This window comes from Periplaneta americana, chromosome 9 (genome assembly GCF_040183065.1).
Source record: "Periplaneta americana isolate PAMFEO1 chromosome 9, P.americana_PAMFEO1_priV1, whole genome shotgun sequence".
In the NCBI taxonomy this organism is placed as follows: domain Eukaryota; kingdom Metazoa; phylum Arthropoda; class Insecta; order Blattodea; family Blattidae; genus Periplaneta; species Periplaneta americana.
In genome coordinates this window covers 58,470,189-58,485,452 of record NC_091125.1, presented here as the reverse complement: position 1 = coordinate 58,485,452, position 15,264 = coordinate 58,470,189, and the positions used below count along the sequence as shown (strand labels likewise).

The 15,264-nt window shown below is 36.5% G+C and overlaps 1 protein-coding gene across 2 annotated transcripts in view; it reads right to left on the bottom strand.

The window, feature by feature from the left end:
* The window catches only part of LOC138705955 (2-acylglycerol O-acyltransferase 1-like), a 65,506-nt gene that overhangs the window by 15,356 nt on the left and 34,886 nt on the right, over nucleotides 1-15,264 (bottom strand). For both annotated transcript variants that reach the window (XM_069834769.1, XM_069834768.1), the window contains exons 3-4: nucleotides 14,463-14,728; nucleotides 9,640-9,808 (exon numbers count right to left, since the gene is read on the bottom strand). In XM_069834769.1, the coding sequence (XP_069690870.1) occupies nucleotides 9,640-9,808; nucleotides 14,463-14,728 (435 nt within the window). The remainder of the gene's footprint in view (nucleotides 1-9,639; nucleotides 9,809-14,462; nucleotides 14,729-15,264) is intronic.

Sequence of the window (15,264 nt, the reverse complement as noted above, 5' to 3'; positions counted from 1 at the left end):
TCAGGTCACATTGTCAAAGACCTTCTTCTTTCGTCAAGTGAGCTGGTCTAACCCCCATTTCAGAAATATTCAAAACAACAAACAAAATTAAGAGAGGCAGCGAAGTATCAGCTCTATTACTGTAGATGCTTAACCTACTGATACGGCAAACAAGAACTTCAGAAACCTTTTATTGTCGGACCATCGGATCTGTGCCCCTTCAGCGCTGTCGTCGTTCTTGAAAAAGTTAACGCCTGTACTCACTCCATTCCACCCGCTTTCCTCCCACCACGTTAAACAGCAAGCAATGAACCTTGCCGAATATGGATGTTGCCAAACTTCCATCAAACGGTATCATAAATAACTGGTCCTCCATGCTACAATATCATTTCTTTCAACCAAAATATATCTTGTACTTCTACATTTTTTAAACCCAAATCTCATGTCTCGAATCACTTTCCGCAGCGTTTCTCTCCAACTTTAGAAAATATTGTCTATCGCAACCTTCAGTAATTTCTTCAATGTCGGAACTTCATTCTACATGGTATAAAATTCTTGTATCTTTCTTCTTAAAATACATAAGTTCATATCATCTACAAGAATTAAAGGTTCCCTTGGTCTGTTCTTCCCTGGTTGAGTCTAGCTTTCCATCTCCTGCACAGCATCCCTCTCTCCTGATTTTCTTTGTTAGGCGCTCTGACCTGCCTATATAAATCGGATAAATCGTGAAACAGCGAACTCCAGTAGGGGAAGTTATCCCCACCCTCGCCGCTCGGCACTTCGCTCGCCTGCTCTCTCTCTCTCTCTCTACTATCTGCCCCGCTTCGGTGGATCACTGCCTACCGCCTCGCACGTATTTCATATTTTACAACACAATACGTTTTTTCCTCGAACTAACACGTACTAATACACAATACAACCAAATTAGGGCGCATTAGACAACAACACAACACAACCAAATTAGGTTGCATTAGACAACAGCCGCATGTAATGTTGGTTTTTCATAAACCAACACTCACCTGTTAACTTTGCACTGTCCTCGAAGTAACACAATAGTCACCAGAGCCTCGTCTGCTATAATCCATGCTCCTCACAGTACCTTATAGTATTCACCTTCAAATTCTCCCTGCACAATTTGAGGAAGAAGTATACGTCTTCGGTACGGCTCATCACGACACGTGGTTCCGTCTGTACACGAAGCTGGATACGGACACAATGAAGCTCTACCAGCGCGCGTTAACGCTTATGCCACCCCCGCAGTGAACCCTACCAAGCTAAATTCACAAGCCCGCCACTTTCCACCCACGCTATTCGGTCATTGTCCCCCGCGCCATTCCTTCTTTGTCTCCCGCTATGAATCCTTGTACCAATCGTATTTCTGCAATACGTTACGGCAGTTCCCTTGAACATAAATAGATTCATTTTCCCTTCTACCACCAACTCGCCTCAGTAGGCGAGAGGTCTAAAGCGTGACCAAAAAGCGTGCGTGCGTTTCGTTAGTTTCGTTAGGAAGACACCCGGATCGAATCCTACCCACTACGAAGTCATAAGAAAAAAAAGAGAGAGACATGAAGCAATGAACAGAGAAGAAGAGGCCGGAGAGAGAGAGAGGGACAGAGGATGGCAGGACGAAGTTCCTCTTTTGCTTCGTAGATGCCGCATTCACTCTTTTTGTTCCACTTTTCTCCGCTAGATGTCACCCCCACCGTAAACCCCTATTTCCACTTTTTCCCGCTAGAGTGTGTTGGGACCTTGTAGGGTAGGGGATACAGTGACTGTAGTAGAGGAAAAGTGGAAAGGGGTCGTGGGCGGAGCTTAGCGTTTTACGATTTGCCCTGCACATTAAATTAAACATTATTGCAAACACGTAGATAAAATAGTTCAAATCAACTGAAGGGGTGAGAATGAAATAGCCCAAAGCCACACTTTTAACAAAAAATTGTTTTGTGCGAGTGCATTTGTTACACATATGGGAAAGCTACTAAGAAAATATTGTAATAATTACTCAACAAATGGCATGGACCTAAGGACTTTAAACCTTTGGAAAAGTTTGTTTGTGTGGCTTAGGAATATTTTTTTAATTTCATTCTAATTGTTAGTATTATGTATATATATATATATATATATATATATATATATATATATATATATATATAATTTTCACTGCATATACAATGACAAATGAACGTTTTATTTCACAAGAACTTTAAATTCAAATATGTTACTTACAATATAAACCCAATTACACTTCTTTGATATCAAGTTTCGTATCAGTTCCCTTTCATTTGAACAACTGATGTAGATAGCTTGCATAAAATCTGGTTCAGTTTCACATAATGTGTGTTCTTCATCGTCCTTAAATTGAGTCTGTCACGAAGAATTGAAGCAATCAAGCACTAAGGCATACGTTAGGCCAAATCTTAAACTTGCGGTTGACACACAGTGGAAGTAATTTTGTTTTTCTGCTTTCTAATTTCAACAATTTTAACATCTCATTAAGTGCAATATTTAAGAAAAGTTTCATCTAAATGTTGTCGTAACCAACGTTACATAAGCGTAATTGACGCTACTGTTACTCGCTTCACATATTTTCAGATTTCAAAATACGCTCGTGTAGAATTACAACTTGTTTTAAGGTATCAGTGAAGATAAGGATGAATACTAAAAGACAGTGATGAAACTAAGCTGTAAAATACCGAGTAGGCCGAAAAAATCTGCTTACCTTTTATCTTTTTATACAGCAGATGTTTCTCGGCTTTTCTATCAATATTTTTTTGTGACACAGACCCCACAAGAAGATGATGACCTCTCATTTTCAACCCCAAACAGAATACATGTATAACAATATAACTTATTTGTCTCAGTGCACTCTGTTAGCCAAGAATATTTCTTATACAATGAAAATTGAAATTACCTATTTTGTCTTTCTCTATCCGCTATTTTAATATGTAAAGGTAGTGTCAATACCTATCTTTCTAAGCACATTTTGTTTCATACGCGGTCCATTCCATGTCAAATCAACACAAAAAAGTGGACTTTTCAACCCGACCACCTCAGATTTTTATTAAATTTGGTGGGATGGTAAAGAACCTTAAGTTAACTAATCATGTAAAATTTTAGCCCTCAATATTGCACGATATCCATACAGCAATTCTGACAATAAGGGAAAAAATGTAAAAATGTAGCATACTATGTCAACAAAAATAATTCATAACGTCTCTTCTATTTGAGGTAGAATCTTACACTTGGGCTTATTTTAAAGCTAAGGGATCATAGGTTTCAATAAAAATAAGTTTGCATCAAAGTAATGAATTCTTTATTGAATGGTCACGTGAAACACATTTTAACATTGAATATCTATATATGCGGGACATAAATTATTTCCCGAAAAATGTATGTTATAGAGGTAAGAGTGTTCTCCCATTGGTGTAAGTTTCATTTTGGAAACGTTTCAGGAATATCGGTAAAAAATAGGCTATATCAATGTATTGGTTTGTAGCACTTAAATCCATCTTACACCAACACTGCATGCGCGCGAGTTCGTACTTGTCTGATTATCTGCGTCGTCGATCTGTCAGGCTGTCATGAGTGGCAGTTTATACAGTCTTCAATTTATACAAAATGTGCGATCTGTTTCAAGTGCAGTGTTGTTAGTTTTTGTAGTATGTGGTAGTTTTGTGCGATGTAATGGAGTCGCGTTTTAAGTTATAGGCCTATGTCTGCTGCAATCCCTTCGAGAAATCAGGGCATTGTAATTAGAGGAAAAATTTAAGAAATGTTATATCGTGGATGATTAATGTATTTCCTGATTTAAAACAGGAACAAAAGGTGTGCGCTATGTGTCGCAAAGAAATACAAATATAATATATTGCTATTACGCAGAATCCTCAGAATGACTCTAGTATTGAAGAATACGTCGATTCTACAGCAAATGTAAGTTCATTAAATACAAGTCCTTTTGACCAAGGTGTGTTCCTTATTAAACAAAAAAGGCTATAACAAGAGAAATATAAGAGACAGAAATTTGAAAATATTGTAAAAGATAAAGTCTTCGATATTAAAGACGCCGAGGAACCAGGACCTTTCTGATTCTCAAATTTTGTCTCGGTTACAGGAAAATTTTCAAAATTCAGGTAAAAGTGAGAAAATCACCATTTTAACACTACTACCTAAAAGCTGGAGCGTAAATAATATAAAAAAGAGTTTCTTTCAGCTTTCGAATACATAATTCGGAAAGCAAAAGTCCTGGCAAAGGGAAAGGGAATTTTGTGTTCACCAAATCCGAAACCTGCAAAACCCTTGCTTGCGGCTGTTGCCGGTAAAGTTAAAGAATTCTGTTGTTCTGACGAGATAAGCAGAATGATGCCTGGTAAGAAATATTTGTTGTGATTAAAGAATCAGGGAATAAATCACATGAGCAGAAATGAATTATATGCAGTGTTTAAAAATTCTAACCCTGAAATGAAGGTAATATTCTCCAAATTTTCAGCTCTTAGACCAAAAAATTGTATTCTAGCTGGAGTTAGTGGAACTATACTGTCTGTGTTTATGTCCTTATCAGAATGTAAAACTTATGCCGGAAGCAATTTATTAAAGTTTCAGGTCTACGTGGATTTCTAGAAAATTTTCTTTATACCTTCCAACTTATCAACATTTCTTGGCTACTATGGTGTGCAATCCTCCTCATATAAATTGCTTCTTCAGGAAATGTACAGAATGTCCTGAACCATTCAAAATAAGAGAGGGTTTAGAGAAATGATTCGAATAAAACTTCAGTGAATCAGTGACCTACAAGCAGTGGATGACGACTGACCCATCAACGCTTGAGACCATAATGAAACCCAAAGACAAATTTTTCGACTGTCTCTTGCAGAAACTTGGTGATTTACTGACTCACTCATTTATATCATCTGAACAAAGTAAGTTTCTACGTGATATGAAATCATTTCTACAGCCATGTCAGCTTGTTGTGTTATGCGACTTCGCTGAAAACTATTATTTCGTAATCCAAGATGAAATTCAGTCATATCACAGGACTAATGTGCAGACAACCGTTCATACTTTCGTAATATATTATAACGAATCGTCATCCGATACAGTCTCTATTAAAAATCTGGTAATAATTTCACACTGCCCTGGTAGAGGGGCAGAGAAGGCCTGACGGCCTTATCTCTACCAGGTTAAATATATAAATACTACTACTACTACTACTACTACACTGCCCGAAATATGACACTACAGCTGTACATCTGTTTCAAAAATATCTAATGGAGTCATTAAAACAAACATCTGTAATTCACCACAAAAAATTATGTATTTCTCCAATGGATTCTCTGCTAAGTATAAAAATAGAAAAAAATTCCTGAACCTCACATTACATGAAGAAGATTTTGGATTTCCAACAGAATTGCATTATTTTTGCATATCGCATGGCAAAAGAGCATACGACGTTGTAGACGGGACACTTAAAAGGTTTGCGGCTTGTCCTAGTTTGCAGAGACCATCCGATAAACAAATAACTACACCTAGGGAATTGTACGACTGGACAAGGGATCATCTCCCAAACATTAATATAGTTTATGTGACTGAAAAAAGCTATACTGAAGAGGAAAAAATGCTTTCTCTTCGATTTGCAAAATCCACCGCAGTGCCTGGAACACAAGTTTCATACAGTCCTGCGGTTTAGGATGGGTATTATACTTGCTGAGCAATTTTAAAATGCAGCTGAAACAACGCATCATCCTGTCTGGAAAGATGATCAGGCTATTTCATCTCAGCAATGAAAGGTAAGCATTTCTTACAGAACTTCAGGTTTAACAAAATCCATGTGACAATTTATTTGAGATAATAATTAAAAAAATTCGAATTATGTACTACATGTTAAATTACATAGCGACATTCAAGAATATGATCAAATATAATTAAATACAACGAATGTGTGGGACATAATTATCGCGACTTATACGGTTAGCTTACGCTTGCAGTGACATAATAATTTTTATCTTTGTAACCTATGATGATTCCAAGTTGAAACTTATCAGTTCATTATATCACTAATTGAGGCGTACTATATATTTTTTTCCTTAAAATAGAACCCCCGCGTTTTTAAATATGAATATATGAAAATTGTTTCACCATGTTTTTTAGTGTAATTGAATACATGCAGAAAACAATATAAGCAACAAAAACTATCACATATTAAGAATGTATCACCCAATTTTTGTAAATTTATCTGGAGACGTTGTTGAGATATATAATTTCAATTGAAGCGGCGTGCTTACAAAAATATGAATTTTCTTCACGTTTGAAACGCCACTGACAGAAAACGAAAAGCACAGGACATATGAAACTCAGCAGTTTTAGTTAGCGCGGCAGGTAAAACAAACCCTCAAATTTTGAAAGAAATCTGAGTCGGTCGGGATGAGCGCCTTGTTGATTTGATACGGAATGACCCACGCCCAACTTGAAAACGATTTGTATTTTAATTCTGCAACTAATGACATGAATGTTTTCTCAGTATGAGCCATTTTACACAAAATTAGTATGTAAAACAGACACACACACGCACACGCGATTAAAGTTTTGATTAAACTAACACTTAACAATGCAGCGCATGCACAGAACACCAACATAGCGCGACGTATTATGTCACGGTTGACGCTAGCCTCGCTTCCTGCTACCCCTGATCACATATGTAACAGATTTGTTAGCCATATAGGCTTTCACGGCAAAACTTTTATTAATTTCACTATGCTGTCGTCTACCTACTGCACAAGAAGTCACGTTATAACTCCCATTTGAATTGCATGGAGGAACTGTACTTCCTTCTAGTAGTTCCCAATCGACGGTGGCGATCCTGGGGGTTGTTCTCTTCCACATGTTATCGTTTTTAACATGGGAATAGCCAATCTGTTATAATTATATGTGATCAGAGCTGCTACTGAGTCGTAACGAATCGGTATCCCGGTCTCCCCTCTAGCTTGTGAGTGCCGCTGCCTGCGAGCGAAGCAGTCGCTCCTCGCTAAGAAACTTCTGCCACAAGCCTCTCGCACAGAATTGTCCAAGCTTGAATGACTGACTACAGTGAATTTAATATATGGAAAGATCGGATTGAAATCAAGTGTTACAATACATCGTTATTACGAACTTATACAATTACTAGATATAACTCTTGGGGCGTAAACCAAGCCTGGAAAGTCTTTTAAGAGCTTCGCTACTGGTGAGAGGATTAAGCAGTTTTTTTTAGATGTAACTATTAATTTACTGTACGCGGCACATGTTTGTATTTAACTCCTATTATAAGCAATATTCATGTCTGAACATGTCATAACTTACCTTAGGCTACTTCTCTCTGTTTATAATAATATGCATCTATACTAATAATAAATCTGTAGCCGAAATTTTTCTGGTAATTTTCGATTTTCCAAAAATAATTGCTCCTAACATATATAATTAACCACCCTGAAACCGAAAATCGCTTTTTTGAAACCTTTGTTTGTATGTCCGTCCGTCTGTCTGTCTGTCTGTCTATCTGTCTGTCTGTCTGTCTATCTGTCTGTCTGGATGTTTGTTACCTTTTCACGCGATAATGGCTGAACCAATTTATATGAAAATTGGAATATAAATTAAGTTCGTCGTAACTTAGAATTTAGGCTATATGGCATTCAAAATAGTTTATTGAATAGGGGGGTTATAAGGGGGCTCGAATTAAATAAATCGAAATATCTCCCTTATTATTAATTTTTATGAAAAATGTTACATAACAAACGTTTCTTTAAAAATAATTTCCGATAAGTTTTATTCTATGCAAAATTTTGATAGGACTGATATTTAATGAGATAAATGAGTTTTAAAATTACAATAACAACGCCAACTAAGGCGGTGTAATGAAATAAAAAAAAACTGACTCCGTCTATAAGGGGCCTTGGACAACAACAATCGAAAGTTATGAAACATTGCCTACAGAGAATGTTTCTGTGTATGTATGAAGTAATATCGGAAGCTTAAGTAACCGATTTGTATAATTAATTATTAATTCACCATAGGAAAGTGTAGTTCCTATAGATGGACATAATGCTATAATGTTATTACAGTAACTTCTGAGTGAATCCAGGACAGGTAAGATTAAAATAGTTTTTTATGCACAGAAAACTTCATAGGCTATTCTGTACATTCGTTACCTGCATTTCCTAAAATAATGTTTATGACTCTGGATCAAAGTGGTCGCATTTTAATTTTTTTAAATACAATTTAAATTAAGTAACATACTAAACGATTTATTCTTCTATCAAACACGAATGTTCCCTGGATCAAATGTTCTATTTTAATTATGTAATTACTTTAGATTTATTTCTAACGGGTGCAGCGGAGCGCACGGGTACGGCTAGTATAATATAAATTCAGAACCAGGCAATTTTGCACACTGAAAGGATTGATTGTAAACAGGTGTAGCAAGCGCTAATAAGCACCAAACCAACTCGCGGGAAAATACAAGAATAACGCATTTCTAAAAGAAAATACTATATTAATGTTGTGAAAGTTCACTTCATATAGCTACTTCAAGGAAACATGGAAATTTCAGACAAAATTATAATTTTAAAATTCAGTGCTTTTGTCCTTAATTTTGTGGAATGACCCTAGAGGACTTTTCCATTCATACTATACCAAGAATTCGTCTCTTAAAAGGATTGTAATTGAACTCTTTCCACTCTGTATAATAGTACATTCCTGAACATAAGAAGCGCAAATTGTACCGGTAAAGTTAGTCAGTGAACATCGTGTTTTAATTAAGACCTGTGTTCATTTATTATAAATACAAGTGTAAATGAAATCCAGTCTTTTATATGGCGTTTTATTTAGTTTTATGATGAACATTTACAAAATTTACCTCATTTTAAAATGACCCACATCGTAATTTAATATAAGTTAATAAATACTTTTTATACCATACACATAAGCATTTGAACGGGTATCATGTGGAAGGGAAAGAAAGAATATTCTGTATCGCATTCCAAATTGATTAGTTACCACAGGGAGGAAGATAATAGTTGGGTGCTTATCTTACGGGAAAGTGTTCAAGTTTTAGTGTTATGACCAGCATAAACGACGAAAATTCATGCAAACGTTTTGTTTAGGAGTGTACAGTAATGGCAAAAAAAAAAAAAAAACCGGACCGACTCTTGTAGCTGATTTCAGAGCCTTGTTCACTCCAGAGCACGACAGACTGCTAACTAAGACTTTCGTGGTTCGAATCCTGCCTGGGAAGGAAACTTTTTTTTTGTTCCTTATTCAAATTTATTCCCAATACTTTTTCGATTGCTGGTAAAATTCATGTTCTGGGAATAATAAGTAAAATATCGCTGCAATCGAAAAGTATTGGGAATAAATTTGAATAAGGAACAAAAAAAGTTTCATTGCCAAGCAGGATTCGAACCACGAAAGTCTTAGTTACCAGTCTATCGTGCTCTGGAGTGAACAAGGATCTGAAATCAGCTACAAGGGTCGGTCCGGTTTTTTTTTGCCACTACTGTACATTTTTTAAGGTCGTATGCCTATAGTGAAGCCAAACTTCAAATACCGTTCTAGGTTACGTAGCCGAACCTACCCAACTTTCAAGTACTTCAAACTTTCTTATTAATTAATACTACTGGTTCTACTTACCCATGTTTCAACGCCAGCTTTACAAAACCTTTACGTTGTTTCAGAAAAATTGTGTACTGTCCAGGACGACTATAAAAAGCTTCGGAAGCCCCTCCTACAGCAATCACTGTCAACGTTTTTGGTTTGCTTAGTACATTGCTGATAGCTTTCGGAGATGCTGTACAAAGACCTGAAAAGATAACTTAATTTATAGTTACAATAAAAAATTATTTTATTGTTATTTTAATTACAATAACACTTGCGTCTCTTAGTTTTGTCAAGTGTTTATGTACGAGTGCTGTTGTAGACACTTGTGTCTAAGTATGTTTGTATTTATTTACACTGCAAATGGGTGAATAAACGTTGGCAGTGGTAAGTAATTACACTCAGTAATGACAGTTAATAATAAACATAATTTATAATAAATACAATTAGTAATAAATTAATACTAATACTACTAATAATAATTAATACTAATAAATAATAATAATAAATAATAATATAATAATATTAACAAGGAGCATCCTAAATTAAATGGGACACAATCACTTAAAATAACATTTTAAGTAAATCTAATTTGTATCTTAATCCAAAGTTCGAACTAAAACCCATGAATATATGTTCATAGAGCCCGATCGCAAACTTGTGGCACCTGCGCGAAAGACGAATTGGCATCCACTTAGATGGACTCGACCAAGAGTCTTGCTAGTGGGAGGGTGTTTGAACAGTACGCTGTATGAGTAAGCAGTCGCCGCACACACAGAATCCCCCACTGCGAAGCCTCAGAAAGAAGCTCGCGCATGTTGGTGCCACGAGTTTGCGATCGGGCTTCTACATGCACAAGTACCTTTCAGCACTACACTCATTTCGCTGTCAACTCACCTACAGCACTGGGACTACGACACATTTCACTGATACTATCCTGATTTCACTAACACTTCAAAAACATTTCACTGTTCAAATACTTTGCACTACCACTATAAAGTATAAAACTTCACTGACACAACACACTTCACTGACAAAACATACTTCACTGACATAATTTACTGATACAACACTTCAAATAGCAAAACATCAATTACACCTTTCAAATGTAGTGTGCATAATATACTACCGTTTATTAGTAAAGTCCTTAAGCCTATTTTAAAATACTTTTTTGTTATTGGTAAAGCCTTTAGTTAGTCTTCAGGAAAGCATTTCAGTCCCTGATAATACGATTAAGAAAAGAAAACTTTCCAGTGTCCGCCCTCTGTCTTCTTTCCAATTTATGTGAGTGGTTGTTCCTTGAAGAGTCCGTACTCTCTGAGAGCGGTAAGTTAAAAATTCCTTGATCGACTGGAGTATTCTGAAGTCAATCACTGTTGATTGTAGTTTAACCAACAATATGTCGTCTGGGACAACATCGAATGCGCGTGAAAGTCAATAATCACTGTATCTACTTGGCTATTTGAATCTATTCCGTTTGCTAAATCCTGACATACAGTCACTAATTGGCTCTCTCATGAGTAACCCCTCCCCCCCCCGAAACCTATGACAATTATGTAACCAATTTGAATCATTCCAATGGTGCCTTAGATAAGCTGAAATCATCTGTTTCTAAACCACAGAGGTAAGGCTGACTGGTCTGTAATTTTTTGTAATCTGTGAGGGTTTATCAAAAATCATGAAAATATTTATGACAGAATGAAAAGATGTCCACAGGAATAAACTCTTTATGAGAGAAGCGTATTTATTTTTCTGTATTTCTCTAGGGATAGCCTAATTTTTGCCACTTTTATTCAATGAAAATAATGTATCGGCATCCAGTAGTAAGCATCGAAAATACGATCGTTGTTGTTGTTTAGTCAACTGTCCGATGACAGGTTTGAACCTCATAAGTAACACCAATAAGGCATCACTCTTGAGGCAACTAAGCCAGGATATAATGGATAGAGTTGCCAGTTCCTTTCCCCCATCCGATCGTTAGGGTAGTTTATTGTTATCACTTATCAGTGTAGCCTTTGAGTATTTTTACATTGGTTAAATAAATGATTTTATTTATTCTCCGGAGAAGGAGAAAATCGGTGTTGCTAAGGTAACACATAGCCTACTTAGCCTACTTTCTCCTTATACATGTTAATTCGTTTCTTTCGCTATGTTGTAAATGATATTACTATTTGTAGTGTTTCTTGAACTCTTGATACAAAAGTACATTACGATTCCAAGTAAGAAGATAAACGTTCGTTTCCTGAATTGCACACAAAATGCATATTCTGTAATTCCTACATAAAATATTTTACTTCCTTATATATTTTACAGTAGACATACGGTGTGATAAAGGGCTATTCAAGAGTCACGAAATGTTTTAAAAATCCTGTAATTTTGTTAAAAATGAAGTTTATAGAAAAATAAAAATACAGTTTTATTAATAAAAATGGGTTTATTTTCACAGAAGCTTCTGCTTTAATTGTTTTACTACTATTGTTATGGCAAATTAATTAAACAGTAACACAATCTATTCTCGATTAAGTTAATGCGTTTGTCTTTTTTGCAAATCCATATCATAGTATAATGGTTTTTGCCTCTACAATTGCGAATTGACCTTCTTCAGTATTACTACCTAAATGTAAGTGAAATTCTTACAGTGCACAGACAAGATTCCTAATTCTAAAATTCTGAATGAATTGAGATCTGGACCCTGGAATTTGTCGTCATTGTAGAAGCTTGAAAAAAAAAAAGCTGAAGTGGCGGGTTTCCTGGCAGACGAAACTTTGTAAAAACGATGTGAATGCTGTGATGGTTTGACGTGAATGTGGAAACAGACAATATTCAGAATACGGGAAATGCAGTGTGAATCGAGTTGCAGAGGATCTATTCGAATGTACCTCTAAAGATAGTTTTTTCTCACGTAACTGGCTATATTGGCATCAAACCCTTGTAAAACAAAAATTAAATACTTTTGCGGAAATTCTGTCAACATAACGAAGAGAGTTTAGAAGTGACATAAGATCCTAGAGTGAAACTGTAAGGAACATAGACTTCCACCCCATTCCATACTGCGCGCCAAAAAGTAGAATACATTCTTTGTGACGGGTATGACGAAAAAAGTGGATAAAACTTCAGCTATGGATTCCTCATATGTGGCTATAGGAGAGAAAATGGTATCAACATAGATGCAGAAATAATTTCTGATCAGGGCTTGCAAGTATGATCATAGTACTGGGCTTATAAGTCGGGGTTCAAATCTCTGTTCACCCTGAATTTATAACTTGTGTCGTGCAAGTCCAGGCGACATGTGGGTTTTCTCCTGGTGCTCCGTTTCCCTGTGACACCTCTACAATTCGCCATCATCATTCATTACGAATGTAATATGGATCCGTCGCCTGTGGTGCGCTCTGGATAGTTTCTGTCGAACCATGTGATCTACGTTTCTCGGTACTACTGACGTCTATACTCTTAGGGCCATATTCATAGACATTCTTACCGCGGGCTTCCGGTGGATGATCAGCGAACTAACGTTTTTCGTATTCATAAACCAGTGTTAGCGGTATGATATGTTATGAATCCTATACAAGTAACCAGTCGACAGCCGGGGCTAGTTTAGCACGCTCATAGCGTGGGCTAGCGAAATGTCTAAGAATAGCACCCAGTCTGGGCGATTAACGACAAGTTAAGGGCCCTACCATAGAGAAAAAGGAAACTCATAAGTATCTGAAGAATGGCTTTTATGTACAATTCGAAAGACGAAAGTTCATCTTGTTATTTGATTATTTAATTTTTGTCTCTTTTGAAAATAATAGTATAAGAAAATGAACTAAACAGTAACATGATTCACAATATGGTAAATGAACTGAATTGTATGGACATGCGTGAAACGTGTCGTGAAAATGTTCGACTATCAAATAATTATCCAGAAGTAGGTATATCGTATTTTAATTTTTAGGAAGATGTTGTAGGCACAATGTGTATGAATGTTCAGTCAGCTGTCCGAAGACTGACTGGAACTACCAGCTACCCATAAACTGGAATGAGGTTGCCTGATTCGAATTATATATGACGTCACAGTGCAAGTACAGGTACTTTCGTATACAAATTAGTTACGCATTCTCCACCCTCTTCCTATAGAACAGCGGTCATCAGCACACTGCACCCTTGAGCTAGCGTCTCTTACCTGCGGAGAAGACACTGCATTATGGTGCTTTCTTAGCTCCTGGCGGGTATGCTCTCTACCTCTTCCTGCTGCACGACGGCGCACAACATGTTGCTCCGCTTACCCTTTACCCATTTCAGGGAGTGCTGACGACCACTGCTTTAGAAGCTTTTAGAGTGGGAAAGAAGCGAAACAAAAATTCTGAACATGTTAGGCCAATACTAGTTAAATTACGAAGGGGAGAATCTTGAGTAAAGATTAATTTTTAGTCCTACAGAATATATGTTATGGTAACAATGGTTATTAATCTTTACTTAGATTCCTCACCCAACAGTGAATAATACTGTGGAATCCCGGCCATCAAGTCACTCAATTGAGTGCGCTCCTTGTATAATGGAAGTTGACTTAATATATGTCGAACATGGAATAAGGCCATAAAGGGAAAAACACTATAGGAGAGGGATTCGATCCGATGCTGTGGCTTGAACTTCGGCGTAGCTCAGTAGTTAGAGCGCTTGCTACATAGAAACCAGGACCTGGGTTCGATCCCGGTGCCGGAACAAATTTTTCTCCTCTAATAACCATCATTGTTTTTATGTTGGAAGTAGATACTTTAAATTACAAAAATGCATTATTATTAATGTTGTGCAAATTTTTCGATCCAAATGTGATCAATACGTAAAGTTGTGTTCGCAAACAAGAACTTTCTACTTACCAAGTGCATGTCCAAGTTCCCGGATGTAGAATAATTTAAAATGATAAGCTAGAGTAGCCATGTAGCATTTGTGGTTTGGAAAAGCTTCATTGACTTTGGTAGCATTAGTACCAAAGCTTATGAAAGTTCCAAGAGCCAGCATGCCATGTGGGAAAGAACAAAACATGTAACTCATAGTCGGATCCAATTCGGCTGTTTTTACTAGACGAACAGGAAAATAGTCGCTTAAATATCTCCAGAAGGCTGAATCTCTTACGCGTTGAGACCTGTAAACAGAAAATACAGTGAAAACTAAAATGAGAACAATAGCTCGACTGACCAGGGAATGCATCTTGAGGACAGTGGAGCTTGAGTGTCTTGTAGCATGTTTGCATCTAGCTATCACGGCGATAAAGGTGCGGATTAAAATGTAGGGGGAGTTCGTTCAATGCCGGACATGCAAGGTATTTTTCCTTGTAATTAAAAAACAAATTATTATATTAACTTTATTTTCCATTTAACATGAAATTAACAAATCAACTATACCAAATATTTGTAGTATAAACACTTCAAAAAGGAATCTCAAAAATGCTGTAAAGAAATAAAGCGAACATGAAATTTTGCATAGTCTATATTTAAAATGGAGTACAGCACCGGACACATTTTTAATGTTGATAGTAATCGCATTCATACTTGTCTGATGTTACCGGAACACTAGCACAAGCTTCGTGAGCCCACATTTTACACGACAATAACGAGAAATGCGCACAAATGTGCAGATTGTAAAGTTACTGCTCGGTTATTCTTTGCTGTAGTCTTTCAG